The sequence below is a fragment of the Micrasema longulum genome, unplaced genomic scaffold (assembly GCF_059751315.1).
Source record: "Micrasema longulum isolate JH-2025_06_02 unplaced genomic scaffold, ASM5975131v1 h1tg000086l, whole genome shotgun sequence".
Classification (NCBI taxonomy): Eukaryota; Metazoa; Arthropoda; class Insecta; order Trichoptera; family Brachycentridae; genus Micrasema; species Micrasema longulum.
Genome location: NW_028277292.1, coordinates 809,990 through 832,856, shown reverse-complemented (window position 1 = coordinate 832,856; position 22,867 = coordinate 809,990). Strand labels below are relative to the sequence as shown.

The window sequence follows — 22,867 nt, the reverse complement described above, 5'->3', positions numbered from 1 at the left end:
TACTTTTCTAATTGTGATTATAGCAAGGCAAATGCAGTGCAATGAATTAACTGCGAGATTTTTTTTTTTTTTTAATCAAAGAAAGAGGGACACTAAATCGAAAAGTGGGCACATTATTAAAACGCTCCACTTCAAAACGTGATGATCGTGTTCTAAAAAAAATATCATTCATATCGGTTCACATCAGCTCCGAACTAAGAGCACGACTACAGGAAACCACCGCACCGGTGTCAGTGTTCGGTGTCAGTGTACGCACAGTCACAAATAGACTACTAGAATTTGGATTACTGGCCATACGACCTGTAAAAAACCTCCATTGAATCAGAAAACGAAAAAAAACCGTTTGGAATGGGCGAAAGAAATAAAAAATTGGACAGAGATGATTGGGAAAGAGTTGTATTTTCTGATTAATCAAAATTTAATTTGATTGGTCCAGGCGGTGCAGACAGTTCGCCGCCGAGCTGGAGAACGATATAGTGACGAATGTCTTGCACCCATAGTTTAACATTTGCCTTACGTCATGGTGTGGGGATGCATCACAAAATTGGGTGTTGGTAATTTAATAATGATAAAAGGGTCAGCGAATGCTGAAAAATATAATGAAATAATTTTGGAGGGTGTTGTACCAACAATTGAGAATATAACTGAAGAATATGATGACCCTGTATTTCAGGATGATTCTGCGCCTTGCCATCGGGCTCGTTCTGTGAGTGTGCAATTGTTTTTAATGTGTATTGATGGTTTACCTTGTTGCATTTAATATTTTTGAGACTAATTTTGGTGTTTTTCTTCATCAGGTATCGCAGCTCAAACAATCATTGGGAAATAATTCTCTTTCATGGCAAAGTAAATAGCCCAGATTTTAACATAATAGAAAATCTGTGGACTGTAATGGAAAAAAAATTAAGAAATCTTCGAAAACAGTGCAGGAGTTAAAAAATGTAATAAAACAAGTATGGTATGAAGAAATTTCCGCACAATTTTCGAGTGAGCTGTACAAATAAATCCATGGCAAGACAAATAAACAGTGTGATAAAGGCCGAAGGCGGTCGTACAAAATATAATTGTTGTTCTAATTAAATAATAAATGTTTTTTTAAGATGCTTTAGGGTGTTTTATTTACTAAATAAATGTTTTTAAAATTCAATATTTCAGTTTAAAGAGTTTAAAGCGTAACAATTAAAGAAGTTTTTAAATTAATTTTTTTAATGTTTTTTGTATCGAATAGAAAAACTCTCAAACTTTTTTTTTAATGTCAAAATTAGTGTTCAATTGATGTAAAGTATACGTATAGGTATATGTATAAGCATAAAATTGCAAAATGTGTTAGAATGGAACGGAAAAAATAAATAAATATCCAAGTTCTATTGTTTACGAGTTCGGCTCTTTATGTTGCCGGGGAGTAGTAAACAAAAATCAAATATTTCAATTAATGTGAATTAACTTTTGTAGATTAAAACCAGAAAAATGTTTTGAATAAATACTTTATTGATACAATATATTAGTTTACACAGGTAATAAATATTAAATTATTATAAATAATGGTTAAATGTCATGGAAACTAATTATATTTTGAGTCTTAAATAGTATTTTGAGAAAAGCTAGATGCCACACCTTTAAAAGAATTAAAAGATTTAAAAATAATATTTTTTTTTAGATGTAAATAAATTCATCATAAATACAATTAAAATTGATTCTTATTAACAGTGAAATAAACTATTGTAAACCCAGTATTGGTTTTAATAAATTTTGCTTATACTAAAAAAAGTTATATTGTTCAGTGTCACTGTTCTTTTAAAGGTGTGATATGTTATATGAGACGAATACTCCCAGTATGTTCAATAAAAATACCGTTAGCAAGGGTGGTTATAATAGAGCAAAACAAAATGAATACATCCAAAAACTGCTTCATCTTTGATGATTTAATAATATAAATGTTCTTTGAGTTTTAAACTTGTCAAAACTTACTTTATATAAAATAACTAAGACTTGAAGTTAATGTCATGATTTTTCATTAATATAAACAAAAAACATAAATAAGAAATTGAAGAGTTCAAAAACTTAACTTGGGTAGATACCTTCTCGAAAAAAAAAACTCTATTTCCAATGGCGTACTTTTTTTTATGTGGCGTTTACCCCTAAGTACTTAACTTGCAATATAATGAGAAAGTGTATTATTGGTGCTTGAGTCAATGTGACTTGAATCATAGGATTATTTTTCATCTAACATATGGATAATTAAGCTTATATGGATCTCAGCGCCTCAATTTATTTAAAAGAAGAATATATTACAAATACTACTGTTTCACAGTAACTTACTTGTTTATATTTGTATATATTATGTTTTTTTTTTTTTTTACTGATATCAATATAAAAAATGTAAGTGCAATTATTGGGGATTATTACAGATTATGACCAAGGAGCTAAGAGAATACTTATCTATGCATGCATGAATATGAGAAATGACAAGAATTTAAAGTTTATTTGTTCTTAATTAAAAAAGGACATTACGGTTCAAATTGAGAATTGGAGATCAATACTATATACTAGAGGCTGTTTTGCGAATGAATGGGGTTGTTTTGTCGGAAGGTGTTAGAAAAGCTTTTGAAAGTCACCACAAAGACCGATTATTTTCTTTACTCTGAAACTAATTTATGATTGTATTGGCGTTGGAGTTTTGTTGTTTTTACCATACACATGCTCTATTTTTTTCTGTAATTAGTTTTTGTATGTAGTTGGCAATGACTAAAGAGAAGGGCCTTTAAATCATATTTTCAAAAGTTTGTAGTATTAATACCATATCTTAACACCATATCCCACTGGCTTTAACACATTTGAGTGTTATACTTCATATTTATACAAATCTGATCAGATTACGAAATTTACCTGTCAAATCTCCATAACATGCACTATTCAGTAATATGTCTGTTCTAAACAACTTTTATTCTTATTTCTCCGGCAGTATAGTTGAAGAGTAAATGAAATATACATATTTTTTAAATGAAGTCACATTTGATATTAAATTAATAAACCTTTTTAAAAATATAACAAAGATTATTAAAACTGCTATGTATATGTCCACTATGATGTGACAGAGCAAAAGCACATGTATAGACTTGCAGCATAGTTTACGTATTTAATAATATTGTTTTCTTAAATAGCTTATCATTATTTTGAGTTCATTTTTCAATAATATTTACCTAATGTAGTTAAGTCCCAAATTGCAATATGTTCGGACAAAACATCAACTGTATACTAAGGGATAATACTTGTCATACTAAATCTACTAAAAAGCTATTATGAAATATAGACTTTCATCTTATGAGTATTCTTAGATGCAAAATTATTTCATATATCACATACCATTCATAAACTTGAATACTTTTTTCCAATTACAAAACATATTCATCTGAATCGATAAATATCCAGGTGTAAACATACTATGTATATTATATCTTAAAATTGGAAATATTAAATTTAATCCAGAACGTTTACATATTTTTTATTAAATATTGACTATAAAATGATATTATTTCAAAACAATTAAGCGTCAAAATTTCTCAAGACTATTTACTGTATTGAATTTTTACCTTGAAAATTATAAGTACTCATCAAAACTTATTTGTTTATTGAAGTAGGCGAAACTTGCAAGTTCCGTAATTAAGTTTACCATGAGAAAAAAGAAATGCTTTGTAAATATCTGAGTGAGTGTGTAATAATAAAAGAATATTAAGATGAAAGATATGTAATTTACATCAACGAAAAGAAGAAAATATATATAACATTGCTCTTGGTTACATTCACGAGATGTGCAATCACTTTTGTCTCTGAACGTTTTACTTATTTCATTCTGCATAAAAAAACATTATTTTTCTATAGAATAACACATTTACTTAACAGTGAGAAACTAAAACATTAACTTTTATGAAAAACGAAGACAAGTCATTAAAATTAATTTATACTCGGGACTTGAACAAACTTTCTATGTTGAGTAGTTATTTTTGGTACTTTTTTTATAAAACTGACTACATGGTTCATTCAACTGAGGTAAATTAAAATAAATATGTTTTATGATTACATTAGCAAGACAAATCCCAATTGAATGCAACAACATAATGCCTTTGTAGAGTCAGCGTAATATCAAAGATTATAAATATAATAATTCATAGAAGTGATATGTTAGTTATGAGAAAAAACTTACACTCAAGTTTATAAATAATAATGTTCAATCACAGAATTAGTACATTACTTTTATCTTTTATTTAAAAGTACCAATATTAAAAAATAAATGCACAAAGAAGTTACAGGCATGGGTAAAATCTCAAACTTATCACATTTTAAATAAAACTCGACAATTTATAATACATCCAAGAATTTTAGATGTTTTAATGACCATTTTGCTATAAAATATAATCTACTATGCTAAATTAAAATCACTAATTTAGTAAAGTACCAATAATCTTGGAGTATTTTATCAAAAGAAAAAGATTAATCATAAAAAAATATATAATAATAAATAATAAAATATATAAAAAAATATTTATGGTGACTAAATTTTTCTTTGGTTCTTATAAAAAAATCTCAATTTTATCTAGTGTGCATCATAAGCTGTACTCTAAATTAATTGGAATCAATATATTATTACGACTGCAGAAATCTGTTTAGCCAAATTAAGAAAAAACTGAAAAAGTGTATCCAACAGGTGTTGATTGCAATCTTAAGTAATGAAAAATAATATTAGAAGTTTAATTATTATGTTTGTACCTGATGGTTAAACAAGCACATCATTCGCACTAACCTATCTGAAAATGGATATTTGAATAGAGATGAAGAAATTTAGATGTTTAGACATTTGCAGGGCATATTTGACCTCGCATCGTTTTATTTAAATGGTTACTTTGCGCACTGTGTAAAGTTTGCTATTCCGCTATTGTTGAAACATCCATTTTTCTTCAATTCTTTCATCTTTCTGAATAATTTTTTGCCCAGTTGCTGTACAGGCTTTAATCACAATAAAATTAACTGCGCATAGTTTAAAAGTAAATATGTATTTCCCGGACAAACTAAAACATAACAAGTGTGAAGATATGTATGTACTTTTAAAACAAAATATCAATAATTTGGACTGTTATAAAAACAAATATAAAAAAATGAGATCATATTATGCACCTAAAATAAAACAGCATTATAATAAATTACAACTAGTATAATACATTATAAATATATTTTATATTATAAAGATTATTAATAATTATTACAACGCTTTGGTGACTAGATAATATCGCAAGTAAATATTTTATGCACTTAAAAAAAACACATTCAATGTCACATTAAAAACATTATGCAAATGAATTATATTATTCCAGCACAGCCAAATAGAATATATTCTATAAATAAACATTAAATAGAAATAAATTTCCAAAATTGAACTTAAAATATTTTAAAGTGAAAAATAGCAGCAAAATTCTTATTTTGCATTCTTATGATTTCCAAAAATATTTCTGTTTTGGGGGTCATTTTCAAAGAGTTCAAAATAACTCACTATTAGAAAATGGGAATTGATATGTGGACTTGAACCTCGGATATCTGATCGGTGAGTCCGCAACACTAGCCACAATACCACAACCGGTTTATTTAGTTAATTTGAAAATTTAATCTTAAAATAATATGTATATCACAAACAACAACAAAAAAAACAGAACCTTATTTAGCAAAAGAAATAAAGAATTTTCCTTTGAAAAAATATAGTGGAAGAAGTGATTCTTTGATATGAATACACTTTGTTAAAAAAAAAAACCCTACTTTTAACATGTTTGAAGTGAAAAATAATATAAGAAGGTATATATTCTTAAGACAGTATTATCTTTAATTATTATAAAATAAAAACATTTTTCTTATTAGTATTATCTTAACTAAACACCATAACGTCGGTGATAGTGCAATACCGCGTAACTATGAATTTAATTTTTTAACAGAGGAACCCAAAAACTGTTCTGTAAATATTTTGCTTACAATTTTAACCTACTAAAAAAACAGCAGGAGTTTTAGAACAATAACTATCATTATTTAGAGTACAAATAGCAATAATTTAAAACTAACAGATCTTAGTTCTTATAAAAAAAATATGCAGTAAAAAGATTTTTGTAAAAAATTTGTTTAGCCAATTTTGGTTTCATTGCAATATCACCGACGATAAGTCATCTGAAATGATATATATTAAAGGCATTAATAACACTGTAAAATTTTACGGTTAATGATTTCTATCATAATAGAAAAGTATGTAAGTAGTACACATGTTTTGAATTTGAAAACACACATAAAATATGTTTTTATTTCTTTTTTAATTCATATTTGTAGCACTAACTAGACGTGTGATTTTTAATTATTTAAAAATATTTGTTTACTTCGACAAAGAAATAGTCTTGTTCCGAAACCAGACAGCATATAATTTTAATTCGTGATTTTAAATAAGGAAATATACAAATTAAAAAAGGTTTAAGTAAACAAAATCATTATAATAATAATTAATAAAATAACTATTGTTATATCTACTTAATCCGAACTGGTTAAATAATGACGGTTTAAATACACCTGTTTTTTTAATAGCTGCTGTTTAATTATGTTATAATTTCATTACAATATATGAGTAGTGTAGTGTCAAAGACGGACATCTGTCATTCTGGTGGAAATTTAGATAACAACTGATTCGGATAGATTGTGACTCATACTTTTAAATGGTACATCTATGCGTTACAAAAACGGATAGAAAGTTTAGAAAAACGCCATCAAAAATCGGTGTTTATTTCAAAATCGGATTCCTACATACTAGTTTAGTTCCAAAATCGGACACCTGTACAACCAACCAATCAGAAGCCGGTATTTGGGTAACGTGATTAGTATATGTCATGGCGGATAGTGAGTTGCCGTCAGTTGTTCATTGTGATACCCTAAAATTAAAGGTTTTCTGAGTAAAATTTTGCTGTCACTTATTATTTAATAAAAAAACATTACCACAATACCAAATCCGCACATGACAATAAATTAGAATGGTTAGATCAAAAACGGACATCTGTGACTGAGTTTGTGTCAAAGGCGGACATCTACGAGTTTTTTAATCAAAAGCGGACAACTGATTTTTCACAGTTAAATTTCAGCAACTAGTAATGAAATATTGATATTTTTAACTCGAAATATGTGTTTTGATATTTACAATTAAAGTATTGGGATAGAAAACAAAAATAATCTATCAATAGATCTATCAGGGTTAAAAAATGAGTGTAGCTAAAAATCATCTAGATGACAGATGTCCGTCTTTGATACTACACTACTCATATATTGTATACAATATCATTAGCGATGAAATCGAAAAATTATAAATGAAGGGAGAGACAAAAGGGCAAGTTTAAAAATAAAAAGAAATCATAACTTTCGAATAGTGTACATATAACTTAAGAAATAAAAAACAAAAATAATATCATCTTACTTCAATATGAGTCGTAGAAATACAACCCACATCTGGACAAATTCGAAGAAAAAAAAAGAGGCAATGGTATCATAAATTTATTAATGTTTCTAATTATATACCAAACAAGATGACCCTGAGTCACAAATCCCACTCAATGAGGAAGTTTAGTGCTGCGGGAATTGGATATAAAAATGTTTTCTTACACGCGGTAAAAATTAAAGCATTTAATTGTTTAAGTTTCTCAAAAAACGCATGAAAAAAAATAATACAAACGATTTTAATGAAAATAAACTACTTTAAATAAAAATGATATAGTTGTGACAAATTTCCAGTTTCCGGAAAAACCAACTCACCAATCAGGACAACTCACAGAAGAGAACTAGTGACATCACGCAGAAAGTAATTAACAAAAATTACAAAACTGAAAAAAATCATAGCACATGATAACATAATACATAAAAATGCTTTTTTTTTTGCTAAGCTTGATAGTCTTTTAACAAAAAAAAAATGAACAAAGCACTGAACTTCCTAATTGTTTTGAAATATCAAAAAAAATTCAAGTGAGTTGCAAAACCTGTCCAGACTCGTACATTTATTGTGATATATACGAGTATATTAAAAAAATTGAGTAGTAGATTTACAAAACCCACAAAGTTTAAAAAAAAGTTTTTTTGTTTTTCTCAAAAAAATAAAAGCATCCATAGCGGGTTTTATAACTCTACAACTTATGTCAACTAACATTTTGATTTTTGTTGACGTGATGAATTTCAACCAAAGTTATAGTAATTACACACAATGCGCAGAGATTTTAAAGCGACGTCCCACAAATAAAATCTAAATTTTTTTTAAACACATTTAGTGAGAGTTACGAGACAAGGCTGTGCATGAAAACAAATTTGTGCAATACATACATATTAACTTTGTAAATTAATTTGAAGGCAATTTTATTGTAATGGATTTTCACGTTACCATTGAAGGAAAAGAACAATTTATAGCTTGTCAATGTTAACTAGATCAAAGATATATTTTTATCATTCCCACATATACTACTATAAAATCAGTATTAAGTTAATATATTACAACAGAGGTAGATAACATTTTAGAGAAGGATTATGGAAGTCTAGGCATTTACAGGGCTTATGATCTATCATTTGCAGGTTTAAGTGTCCATTTTCCACACTGTGCAATGTTCACCTTTCTGCCCAAGTTTAAACACCCATATTTCTTAACATATTCCATCTGATGATTTTTGTGATGCTAAACATCATTCCCTTTCCACACCTAAGGGTGCATAGGGCACTGCATTTGTACACCAATCGCAGCGTATCTTGATCATTTTTGTTACATGAAGGTAAGATGATCAGTCTTACGCTTCAGGTACCAGTCCAGGGCCTATGAAATGTTCTAGTGTGAAAACGCCCTCTTAAATAAATATTTCATACCAACCATGTGGTGAATCGAACCCGAGATTTGTTGAATGGTAGGCAAACGATGCTAAACAGCTGAAACATTTATTGATGCGGGTGAAATTCACCTGAGTAAATTATTTCACCTACGTGCTAGGCAACACTGGGGCTGATATTCTGAACGCCTGAAAATGCCTAGACTTGCATATTCCCTTTTCTAAAATGTTCTTTATTTTTGTTGTAATATAATCTTAATAAATCCCTAGTAGGTGAAATCCAGTCCTTGTTTGCAAAAATTTGGACAAACTCAAAACACTATTGAGTTTATATTTTTGAAACAAGAAAGTTAAAATATATTTATTGCATAGTTAAAATTGCCAAGCTATTTGACTGACTTTCAATTCAGACCTTTATCGCTGTGGTGCAGGTAGCATTCTATCACACGCAGTAACCAGACAATGGTGCCACTCGCTGCATCGGACACTCACTGGTTCTGTCTTCGGAAGAACACTTATTGGGAAGACACCCCCCTGAAATTAAAGATGTGTCTTATCACTAACTGCTAATGCAAAAAAAATAAAAATCGCTAGTTACGCAGAATACACAAAAAATATAAAGCAGCGAACAAACACATATGAAACTTATTTACTTATTCGTAGTCATATGCTATCAGATTTACAATTAAAACTTTTGAAAATAAAAGTAAAACAAAAAACATAACATAGGTCGCTTTGGTGACATTGCTTCTTTAAAAAAAATCATAAACTATACACTAAAAATACATAGCAGCAGTTGACAACCTGGGAAGCGTGCATAATTTTTAGATAAAAATTCATTTTCAAACCATAATATCAAATAAATTAAAATTCACATAGTAACATAATAGTCAAAATTCAGTGAATGAATGTTTATTTAGATCCAATTTTGTTGCAACAGAGAGGGAAAACATCTCTGTGAAGGGAATATGGAAGTCCAGGCATTTACAGGGCTTATGGCCTGTCAGTGGCTTGTTTAAATGGCCGCTTTACACACTGTGTAACATTCACCATTCTGCTCATGTTTAAACATCCACATTTTAAACCAGCTGTAAATTCCTGGACTTCCATATTCACTTCTCAAAAATGTTTATTATTTTTTTTATATTTTAATACTAAATTAAACTGTTAAAATAATAACACAGATATATGAAACTGTTCTCTAAAAAAAAATTTTTTCTGGGAGGTGCAGAAAAATTTTTTTTTTCAGGGAGGCTCAGTAACATGAAGGTTGGGAACCGCTCCACTATAGTGTTAATATTACATACATAAAATACAACAAAATAATGTAACAAAACGCATTTAGTTATTATATATCGCTGATTCACATAAAAACAATTTTAAAGTAACGTCCAAAACACAGTAAGTTTGGTGAAAAATAATAAATTTACCAGAAAACCAGTAAAATTATGCTAAATTTCATAATTACGAGACGTCAAATTGGGGGATACAAAGAGTTACAACAGAAGCAAAAAGAAAACTCAAAGTCAATCGCCTAAAAATATATGTATTTGAGACATTGCTTTTTTCCAAACCAGTATATGATATTTATTTATAGTCATGACATATTTATTAACTGTCAAGATTATTAACAATTAAAGATATTTTTTAACAAACAATTCAAGTTGTTATTGAATACATATTACAACATAATTATATTGAGTACATTGTTTTATATTGGTATGTGATAAAATATCGCAAATACATATCAAAATCTTTAGAGACGTTTTTCTCAGTTTGACGCATTTAGACTCTTGGCACTCTAGATGGGGGAGTTGCGATATGTTAAACGCAGTGTACCCATATCATCAACACCTTATTAACATGTAGTTAAGTTGGCTGGATACAGTTATTGGTCGCATTTATCACAAAAATCAGTTTTTGATATATTTATGTCCGCCATCATACTATTTACGCTTTTATAAGTGTATTTACAATATGATATTAATAATTCTTATTTCTACAGAAGTATTTTGAGTGAAAAATGTATTTAATATTTTAGTATTTAACTTTAAATTACTCTCTTGAAAATTTAAGTAAAATGCGGTGAACATAACTCTGCATCCGGCCAACAATTAACGAAATTGATTATTCATTAAACCCTTTCTCAAAACCAAATTTTATTTCGCACATGTTAAAGAACCAGCGTCGCATGATAAAAATAAAAAATGTATTAATACACTTTTGAAATCAAAATGAATAATGAGATTTTAATCAAATAAATAAAACAACTTTGTTTCTTTTTTTTAACCACTATTTTTTTATTTTTCACCGACCGGTTTCAAAGCAAAGAAGCTTCTTTGTCAAGGCTAATTAGTTACGTAAACCTTGACAAAGAAGCTTGTTTGCTTTGAAACCGGTCGGTGAAAAATAAAAAATTAGTGGTTAAAATCAAAGTTGTTTTATTTATTTTATTATAATGAATAACCACAAAGTTAGTGCTTCAAATATAAACTTTATAAATGAGATTTTAATCCGTCTATGAAACAATAATCTTAAATAATTATTCATTTTGCACACATCATCACTTTATCACAACCATTTACTAAAAGTTTAACATCCATATTCATGACTCTCTCCAGACATTCGAAACTTTAGTAAATTCCAGCTTCAGAAAAGTTCCTAAATAAAGAAAATACGTTTTAGAATGTAGGTTTACCATTAAAAAACCAAATAAACAATTTTTTTTTTTCATTCGACTTATTTGCACAAACATGTCCTGCAGGATCAAGACTATAGAGATAAATGCGGTGCCTGTTCATGTATGTTAAAGTTGGTTAAGAAGTCAAAGTACCCAAGATTTAGTATTCTCTATTATGCCTACTCTGGAAGCTCAGCAGTGGTGAGTTCTGAGCCTTTGTAAGGTGTATTTCATACCCCATAAACGTAACAAATTATACACATTTTTAAAAAATTCAATGTAGTTATATAATGTGGATACCTATCACAACTGGAAAACAGAAGTTCTGCTAAAAATACTCACATTAGTTTTGTGCCATAAAGCTTCCACAGTTCCTATGAACCTTTCTAGTTCAGCACTGCTTCCAAATAACAGTCCCATCTCAGTTCCTTCACGTACTTCACAGAAATGAAACTCCTACAAGGGACACATGACAAATAAGACATGACAAAGAATTTAAATAAGTCAAATAAGTTTTATTGTTAACACTGCATTTACCAGAATGCACCAGTTGTCATCATTATCAGGAATCTTGAATGCGGTTAGATCTTTGATAAGAGCGCACGATAATATTTCCACATAATTCTTGGCCAGAAGTTGATGGTTTGGGCCATCTAAAATTAAAAAAGACAAAATGATCTGCTGTTAATTCATAAGTACCTATAGTTGAACATTGTTGATTCTAATGTCATCAAAGTAGTCAATGAGGAACTTCAGCCCTACGGGAAATTGGATACAAAAAATGTTTTCTTGCGCGGGGTAAAAATTAGAGCATTAAATTGTATGAAAGTTTCTTGAAAATGTACGGAAAAAATAATAAAAAATATTTTAATAAAAATACACTACTTTGAATGGCGTCACTGGTTCATATGAATCAACCTATGATCTGAGAGCTATGAAAGATTTCCAGTCTGCTTGTCGTTTCTGGACCAATGGGAAGAACTGAATGAGAATAAGCGGAAATGAACCTCTGACGTTACACGCGGAGTTATTTCAGAAATACAAAACTTTAAAAAATTGTAGCGCTGATAATGCGATATACAAAAATTGAAAAAAAAATTTTTTGGCTTAGTTTAATAGTCTATTAACAAATAATTTTTTTTTAAAACCACTGAACTTCCTCATTTAGTACAAAGTAACATGTGTCATGCAACGTGTCAATGATGGGAAGTAAACATATCTTTCATTGAATGTCTATGTATGGAGCACAAGCTACATATTCTGACTACATCATAAAACAAGCCGCATCCTTAGGGAACCACTGGTTAAACCTGAGAATATAAGAGCTTGCCCCATACCTAATAGCCCGATACTTTAAAGACCTGGGCTTGGAGAGCGAGAACTAATTTGCGGGGACCCGTCACAACAGATCTACACAGGTCGCAATGACGTCAGGAGCTTATAAAGCACTGACCCCCATTTCTCAAAATAAGAATGGTTTGTGGCAATATGAATCATGTTTTGTTTTATACTTTTTGCATGCCTGTTATTTTTTATTTTTTGAAAAAATCACCACATGTTTCATCTTTATTTGACACATATGTAGTAAGTTAATTTTTATCAACATATTACAACAGAGATGAAGAACATTTAAAAGAAGGTAATATAGAAGTCTAGGCATCTACAGGGCTTATGACCTGTCAATGGCTGGTTCAAGTGGCCACTTTACACACTGTGTACATTCACCATTCTTCCCATATTTGAAAATATATATTCCTTCAATTCTTTTATTTGTTGATGTTTGTGAAGTTAAAGAGCTGAAACCTTTATTTATGCGGGTGAGATTCATCTAATTGAATTATTTCACCTACATACTAGGCAATGCCTGAAAATGTATTTTTTTTCAATTTCTATACTTCTTCATGGACCAGGTGGATTTATCAACACTTTTATGTTGTTTTACACATTTATGGACATAAGCCCTGTAGATGCCTAGACTTCTATATTACCTTCACTTAAATGTTCTTCATCTCTATTGTAATATGTTAATATAAACAGCTCCTCGGGGAGTTGAATCCAGTTCTAGTCTACAAAAATTTGGAAAAACTCAAAATATTGTTTTTCATTTTTATGGTTAGATTTTTACGATAGCATGTACAATAATAATAATACATTATATACCTGAATGTATTTCCGTAAATAAATAACATTTCGTTAGCCAATTCAGTTTTTTTTACAGTACATATGTCTCAAGGAGATTGTTAAACCTAAAACTAGATTAATTATCTTACCATTTCGGTCCACTTCATTGTCAATATCAGTTTCATTAGTAAGTGTAATATCGCTATCCGTCAGAGATTTTGGTGGTTGTAGCTGTTCTCTGAGTGTGATTATATGTTCAGATGTTGCCAGGAGAGTACAACAGGGGGGTAAAGAATTCACGCTTCTGTCTACTTTAGGACCTTCTAATGCCTAAAACAAATTGAAATACAATGTGTATCTTATACGTGAAATTTATTGAACATCTTATGGTCCCGTGGTAGTGTTGCAGACTCACGGTTCAAAGATTTGAGGTTTGAACCCTTCTCTATCGAAATTTGGTTCCCATTTTCTAGCACAGTTATTTACAATAATTGCGTATTTTGTAAGAGTGCAGAAATTAATTTTATTGAAATTAAAATTAAGGCAAAATTTTAATCATAATTTTAAAAGTAAACACACTTGAGCAGCATGCATGAGAAGTCCTTGAAGCCACTGTGATGCTGTGTCGTCGTCAGGGGCAGCCATTTGTAAAGTTGATCCATTGCCAGCATTTAAAGCAATTTCAAAACAATGAGGTCGGCCTTGTAGATCAGTACATCTATATTAAAACAAGAGAGAAAAAATATTGTTTTGAAACAACATCCCAAAATCAAAATAGCGGAATGACTTTAAATGGGAACAATAGAATTTGTTAATTAAATTTATGATAGAAAAATACTCTTATTTTTTTTTTTACATTGTAAGCACCATTTATTTAAGATAGTTTTGTAATGTTTTTACCTTCTAACACCTAAAACACCCTCCAGACGAATGGAGTGTGGAAGGCAATTTTCTGAAATAGGTTCTGCGGGTGGAGTACTGGATCCATAAGACAGTGCTCCTGACCTAAGGAGAAAAAATATTACAATGTATTAGTTTATTTAATGTCCAATAGTCCCTGGGACTACAGTGAACTGACAATAAACATATAAAAATAATCATTTGTCTATACGTACTTAAGTAAAAAGAAGCTGGGCCGCCAATATTTTTGTTTATCAGTTTTGTACATAAGGAAGCCTTCTAGTGGCGGAAACGGACTTGCAGGTCGCCCTTTATTGCATGAGCCCGGTGAGCTACTTCCAACCATTCCATAGTATGCACATTCTTCATACTGTAAATAGAATAATATTGAATAAGATAATGATTATCTTGAGTACGTTCAGTTTATAACATTGACTGGACAAACATTTTAGAGCAGCATGTAGTGATGCAAACCTTTTGAACAGAGGTGGAATTGATCAATACTTGTTTCAAAGAATCTCTCTCCTTCCAAAGGATAGACGGAATACTGCCCATGATGATTGTAGATCCATACACAACCCTGCTATTTCTAGAACTCCATTCTAAAGAGGAAACTAGACGGTGGCACAAATACCGATCACCTGTAATTAAAATGCAGCGACACTCTCCCACTTTGTCAAATATTTTCACATACTGGCTGTCAGGACCAATCTACAAAGAAGAAAATGTTGAAAATCATGAGTAAGTACAATAATACTCATTTACAAAATTTGCTTTGTTATATGCATATATATTTACCACAATACGATCCAACTGATCATGAGTAAGAAAACATATTAAATTGTAAGTTGTTTTCCCATGCTCAACATCAGCAACATAAAGTGCTTTATCAGTTATGAATACCAAAAGTGGAGACCATTTTCCGTTTTCCTCCGAGTAGACTGATCTCACCTTGAGCATCTGTAATAAATTCAACTTATCAACCCCTTTAATCCCACATTTCCTAATTTTTCATGCAAGTATTTTAGGACAGATATTATTTTTTGTAATTTTGAAAATTTGAAGGTTGTGTTTTTGTAATTTAGCTTAATTCACCAAAACTCATTGGGTATTAACTGAGATAAAAAACAAATATTGACTGTTTTGTGTTAGAAAATTGCTAGGGATTTTTTGCACATTCTTAGAAAAATAGACTACAATTAAAAGAGTTTTGTAAATCAAAGCTTACCCTGTGCAGTACTTCAGATGAATCTGAGAACAATTCCAATTTCAGTTTTTCACAACACTCGATGGCAACATTTTCTTCAAAACTATCAAAGTACGATGGTTCATCTGCAGTCATTAGCTTGACAGAAACTCTCTTGTTTTCTTTGACCTCTCTATTTATCAAGGAATCAATATACTTAGCTGACAACTTGAATGTTGGAGAAATCTTCTCATTTCTGGGGTAGCAAATATCAGGAAATTTAATAGATTCCTCTTTAAGCTTTTTTTGGAAGAAAACATTTTGCCTCAATTTGGATTCCAAGGCCTTCTTTTGTCCGACGTTTTTAAGAAAGCGATTCATTAAAGATGCTTTTCGGGTATTTTTTATTTGAAAATCGTTTCCTTCACCTATCTCAATAGTTTCATCAAAATCAAAGCATTCATTCAGTGTATCTTGTATACTATTAGTCTCTAATGTTAAGTCACAACTGTCTTTAATATTCATATCGAAGGTAGATTTGGTAGATTTTTCATAACGCATAACATTTTTTTGTTTTAATGGAGAAGACAAATGTTTCGATACCCCGAATTTGGAGGAATCACTTTGATCGATTATGTACTTGGACAATTTAAATTTGGCTTTATCTGTGTTATCGGGTAGGGAATCACTTTCAGATATAATATCGGGCGTGGGAGATATCTCTTCGTCTTGGATTTTACAATTTGCTGATGTGTTAGAACTAACATCATTAGAAATGTCTTTGTTCGCAATATCATCTTTCTTTTCTTTGATAACATTTTGTGTGGAAGCTTGTGAAATGTTATCATTAATGGGAGTAAAAGTGTCTTTAGATGTATCAAAAGTAGTTTGAAATGTATCATACTCATAACAATAAGACACACCTTTATGTTCGTAAACAGTACTTTCACAATTAACTATGTATTTGTTGCGCATAGCACCAGCTCCATTAAGTTCAACATTAAGAAAATTTGGATTGTTTTGAGATTTCCAATCCATGAATGTTTTACAATTGTTAGCCTTCATATCTAAGGTTAAACTTTGTTTAGAAATATCATTTTGAGTCTTGGTAACATTAGAAGCTCCGAGCTGTGTTGTGGCAGATTTGAATATATTCTCATGTAGATTTTCACCTCGCCTTCTAAGCTGGTCGTCAGCTTTGTGAGTATAGTTGCGGCTATAGTTTTCAATTTTAACTCTCTTGTCTATTTGGTTATAACTGCTACCAAATCCAGCATCAAAACTTTTAGAAAGGAAAGTTGAATTAGATTTTGAATTATTTTCTGTTGGTAAGACCTCCAAGACACTTTGGCAATCTTCGGATCCTTCTGGAACACCTCTTTCAGCAATAGTTAGACCAAAATTAATGTTTTTATAAATATTTTTCAAGGATCCAAATAGATTTTTAGAATCCAATAATTTACGCATACTTCCAGTCTCGGTATTTGTATTTCTGGAATCATGCTCTTCAATTATATCTGTGCGAATATAACGCTTTTTTTTCAAGGAAGATTTTTTCAAGCAACTGGCTTTTGGTAGTATTTCACTCATTTGTAATTGAGTATCATCATTATTTAGATCGGTATGATTGTTGATGTCAGCATCTGAGAAATACATAGTTCTCATCATAGGTCTAACATTGTTTTCTATACAGTCACATGAATATGATTTTTGCGCACTATCACACTTTCTCAGTACACCTGTCGAATATTTCACATTAGTATCAGAGTTAAATGATAAAGTTTGACTAGAAGATGTTTCAGATTCTGAACTCAAATTTGAATCTGAACTATTGCAGCTGCAAATGTACAATTGTCTCCGGTTTACTGGCGAATCATTTGAATTCTGAGTTGATTCTTCTTTGGGACATTTACAAGTGCTAATTTTATTAACACAGTGTTCAGAGTCACATGATTTAGTAGTATTTTTAGTCAAATAGTTATCATCTTGATATTCATATATTCCACTCTTATCAGGATAACCGCTTACATCAGTCCGACCATAAGTAAGAACATCAGATCTTGTATTGCGACCTTGGAGCTGATGCATGTCAAAATAATTATTGTCTCCAACTGTGCACCAAGAATAGCGATTATTGGCATTTGTCACTTTCTTAAAGTTTCTGCCAGAGAAATAGCTCATTGAGGCTTCTGGTCTATACATAGTAAACCCATGTTCTATGTGAATGTTATCCGTTCTTGTATTGTTCAAAATATCTTCGTGAAAAGAAACTCTCTTTTTTGGTTGTGATGAGTTAGATGCTTTCTTATTACACTTTCTTCTGTATACAATGTCGTCAGAAGCGGACTTCATGGCTTCCATAACTTTGGGTTTTGCACCAGAAACAGAAGGATCTACAGAGCATAAATCAAAAGAACTAGCTTTTTGTAAAGGAGAACATTTTGAAGTAATAATGGAATCACATGACGTAGTTTTGACAACATCGGGTAAGAAATCTTGTAGTGTGTCGGATATTAAATTGTGTTTTGATTTGGAGAGATATTTAACAGATTCTGTAATATTAAAATCATGCATTGGAGGAGTTATGTTTTGATTCTCTATATCACTTTGTGTCATCACATCGTCCAAGTCAACAGATTTATTTCTTAGTAGAGTGGCTTTTGCCTGGATGCCAATATCGGGTAACTTTCCTTCTCCATCAGAGTTTGGATTGTCAGAGACTAACTCATCCGCCTCTACCAGACTAAGGGTCATACCAGGAGGGTATTCCCCTGTGAGCTCTGAAGCATCACTGTCCAGACAAAGGACACCAGAGTCACCAGGCGTCTCTGCTAATGAGCTACTAATACTAGAAATCATAGCTCCCGAAGATTGTAGAGGAAGATCAAAGGATAAATTCTTGTTGCCATTTTTATGTTTATTTTCAAGATTAAATTGGATGTTCCCATCAAATATTTCGCTCCTGTGTAAACTATCTTGTATTTCTGAAAATTCCAGGTTTAATTTTCTATCCTTGGAGCACTTGGTGTCATTAGACATGCTTACGGTGTTGTGTTCTTCTAAGAGAGCATTTGAAAAGGTAGAAGAGTGGCCGATTTCTGTATCCAAAATACCGCCCATCTGTATAGATGATTTATCCATATTACATCTGCAAATGACCATAAATGTTTACATAAATAAATCCTTAGGAAACACAGTACCTGAGAAGTAACTCAAATATGGCAAACAAAGGTAAAAATAAATCACTCTGAGCAATTTTACAAAGATAAAAACATGCCTAACTTATAATATTTGTAAAATTTAACCTAAATTACTGAATAAAATTTATGTTTTACATGTTTTATTATAATGAAATTTAAATCTAATTGGCAATTATAAATCAACATGTTGCTAGAGGAAGGCGATGTTCCAAAACTCAAATGTAGATCTTTTTATGACAACAAGCATTTATAAAGGTTCCAAAAAATAGGCAAAATGGTGCGCGTAACAAAGTGATCACTCATATGCCCTGTAAATGCCTTTTCTTTCATGTTACCTCCCCAAAAAAGTTCATCATCTTTAACTTATCAATTTTTAAAGTAAAATAAATATTTTACTAGTTTTTATCTTGTTTTATAAATTAATATATTCGGTACTGAAACATTGACATAACAATTAATTCAATGTGTGTACACACAGCTAGCCAAATCAAGTGCCAGTAGTAGATTTACCCATTTACCAGCCAAATAAGTTACTGCGTATTAACAATGGAATTCTATTAAGAATAGTAAATACAATGTATAGGTATACAATGTATACAAATTTAATTTGCAAAACACTAATTAAAGACCAAAAATTCATTTACACATGAGTAAATCAGGCCATATCTTCGGTTGGCGTGCATTACCGCCAATCTTCAATTTTGTCAAAAATTATATTTTCATATTGAGGGAATTATAACCACGTGTATCATATTATTGGATATTCCCTAATAATATGATATGCGTGGGACCAATAGAAGGCGAGCTTTCTGAAGAAGAACAGTAACGACGAATCGAAGTAAATAATGTGTTAGATTTGATTTTGAGAACAGTTTTTTCTTTCCACTGTAAAAAGTTTATGTAAACTGGCAGTAATGCACGCCGAATGACGATTTGTATTTAGGACATGTTTCAAAATAATGTAATTATTATTTTTAATGTACAAGAACAAATAAATAAAAATAAAATCTCATACATAATAAAAAAGAAATCTTGGCATTGAAAATGAGTAGTTTAAACTTGATTTTACAAAGATATCGAAAACTGTCGCCAAAGACGTTATCTGAGAACTTCGAAAGCAACTTAATTCTTTCAATATTTTAATTATAGTAAGCGTACAGAGCACAGAAAGTGTACAGTGGTAAGATAAAGGGGCTCCAGCCAAATAATGTCCTAAACTTGACCACCCAAAAGAAGTTTATGGTAACGCTATGGTGGTCCTTTGTCAGCATTATCCACTTTAACTTCAAAAGATTTGGGTAACTACAGACGTATATTGGCAAAAATTGCAGACAATCATCATTGTCATTTCTCTAGTTTAATTACTACAAATATTTGGATTGCATTTTCTCATTTACTAAAGTGCGCTGGAATCATGATACAAGCAGAAAAACTAATTTTGTAAAGTAAACAATGTACAAAAAAATGATTTTTTTAAACATCACCATATAGCTAAAATCAATCATCAAAACATTTTAATTCTAGCGTTTCATTGGAACTTTTGGTTGCTGAAGTTCTATGTTTTGATGTAAAAATGTGTTCGATTTTACTGTATTTTTCTGAGAAGTAAAATTAATTATAACAGGTAATAAGTATCTACAGATTTAATAACTCAAAAGTAAAATCACAATTCTCAATTAAGTTCTATATTTTTGTTTTTCCAAATTGATTATTACATTAGAATAAAAATGAATACCCCTTCTTTATAAAACAAAACAATTTTCATAGAAACTAAAAAAGAAGACAAATTATGTACCTACATTGTGTTTTTCAATTACTCAACTATTGATTGATACAATAATTAAGGGTGACGTATGACTCAGTTGTCCATTGCATTGAAGATCTGGGTACGAAATAGATTGTTCTACATCGAGTAATATATTATACCGCAAATTAATATAGGTATACATAAGAAACATTACATTGATAATGAAATACAACACAAGAGCTAAAGTTCACAAAAATGATCGAGTAGATTAGGGTGCAGAATATCTACATGACACAAACCGAAGTGGCAATGAAATGTACATATTAAATTTGACATACCTTCGATTTACTGGAAGATTTATGCGAAATAATTCTTATAAAATAAACTACAAACAATACGACGCAATAACGTTGCAGTATTGGGTTGACAATCCTGACAATTGACAATAAGCAATGGCGGCGCAAGCCGCGACTTGACGCTCGGCGCAGACGTCAATTTTAGCTGTCATCGATTTCTGATACTAGCTCAGTGTTGCATGAGGAAAAATAACACTCATGCTTCCACCTAGGTATGCACTGATATGATGTGGGACATTTTTTTTGACGTTTGTAAACGTCAAAAATTGTAGGTTATAAATAGCTTACCTATTGTTTTTTTTTTCAAAAATTTAGATACAAAGGTAACCGAGGACCTGTTTATTTTTTAAAACTAAGCTTTACGGAATGGGTACCATTTGACGTATTGTTGAAATAATCATTTTTCAAAACCACGCTCATTTACATATTAAAAATAAACAGAACAAACACTTTAATAAACCAATGTTTTTTTAAAAGAAAGAAATTTCACGTACCTATATACAACCATACAGCATAAAAGTTATGTTAGAGAGACGAATATTTATTGTTGATTTATAAGAAGGTTTAAATCATATGTTTTTACTAGACCGTAGGTGTTAAGTTAGTGTAAAATGTTTGCGATGCATGGCTTTGTGGGAAACACAAAAGTGTGAACTTTTTGACCAGATTTATAATTTCCTTCGTTGTTATTGGGAACGCAGCACTTATAAACTTTTTTACATCAAAGTTTTCAAAAAAGTGCTAGAATAACTTTTACACTAATTTACGGTTATTTTAAGAGCATTTTACGGTTTTGAAAGCAAAAAACGCGAGCGAGCGGCGGTTTAGCAATGAAAAATGACGAAATATGTTCGCAAATGTATGAAAAACATGTGGTTTAAAATATCACGAATACGGCCGGCCGGCTATGATTGACAATGGCCTCTTAAACCCTTTGTCGGGCGCACCTCTGGGCCACCTGAATTCGGGCGCAGTGTGCTTGGCAGGCACTGTTTTGAAAATGGCCGTTCTTAACTATAAATATTAACTTTAACTTTTCAAAAGTAATCATTGACCTTTATAGGAATGTAGACTAAGGTAATAACTTAAATTTAATGACTTAATTCATAAGAAGTAATATTATAATAAAACAAAAGTAATCAAATATTAAAACGAGGCATAAATATAAACATTTGCAAACATTATAATTAGGGAAAAAGATATGTATATTAAATACATAAGACTTTATATTAAGGCAATCATTATATATTAAAAAAATACTTGCTGACAAGCCGGTCTCGCGGTTTAGCGGGTTTCATTATTTTTCCTCTTATATTTTCTGTTCACGTTTACCTTCTTAAATATTTTTTTTTTAAAGATATAAAAATATAAAGGTATACTTTTTATATCATAAGGTACATGAATGTTACGAAAACCATATTCAATTCAAATTTATACATTATTAGTACAAAAAAGCAAAGCTGGCTGACTAACATTAATTTGATGGCTTTGTGATAATTTTGACATTCATGCTGAGACTGCCATTTCACACCCGTCTCCAAAGTTAACATATGATCTACCTCTATTGAATGGTGAGGGGATGGTGATTTTTTCGTTTAACCCTAGAGTGGTTCGAATCGTCAGTAGGATCGCAGTGAGTTACATCTTGCTGTAGGGTGTGATTCTATAAAATGCTGCGAATCCCCAGTTGCATTCCACCAACAACACTACTGACTAGTCCAACTCGTTAGCGTCTACGTCGCGAACCCCGGGTAATGGGATCACACTCATAATGGTGTGGATACAGCAGATAACGAAAGGATGAAAGGCG

General features: G+C 30.7%; 1 protein-coding gene across 2 annotated transcripts; it reads right to left on the bottom strand.

The window, feature by feature from the left end:
• Positions 1-6,855: 6,855 nt before the first annotated feature.
• On the bottom strand, positions 6,856-21,663 carry prd1 (pleckstrin homology domain-containing protein pruning defect 1). Of its 2 annotated transcripts, XM_088234268.1 has the most exons (12): positions 21,552-21,663; positions 15,797-18,902; positions 15,367-15,528; positions 15,043-15,279; positions 14,784-14,938; positions 14,569-14,673; positions 14,248-14,386; positions 13,818-13,998; positions 12,085-12,200; positions 11,890-12,003; positions 9,280-9,401; positions 6,856-6,947 (listed from the first exon to the last, which is right to left on the bottom strand). In XM_088234268.1, the coding sequence occupies exons 1-11, from the start codon at positions 21,563-21,565 to the stop codon at positions 9,282-9,284; spliced, it is 4,449 nt and encodes a 1,482-aa protein (XP_088090394.1). In that variant the 5' UTR covers positions 21,566-21,663; the 3' UTR covers positions 6,856-6,947; positions 9,280-9,281. The 2 variants fall into 2 exon arrangements, with proteins under 2 accessions (XP_088090394.1, XP_088090403.1); XM_088234277.1 differs by lacking the exons at positions 6,856-6,947; positions 21,552-21,663 and adding an exon at positions 21,040-21,207 and having other exon boundaries at positions 9,100-9,401.
• Positions 21,664-22,867: the final 1,204 nt, after the last annotated feature.

Excerpts from the sequence above, each read along its gene's own strand:
- prd1 (XM_088234268.1), bottom strand. Across the intron at positions 15,529-15,796 it reads CATCTGAAGTACTGCACAGG|ATGCTCAAGGTGAGATCAGT; the intron begins GTAAGCTTTGAT and ends AATTTATTACAG. Across the intron at positions 12,201-13,817 it reads CAATGAAGTGGACCGAAATG|ATGGCCCAAACCATCAACTT; the intron begins GTAAGATAATTA and ends TTTTAATTTTAG.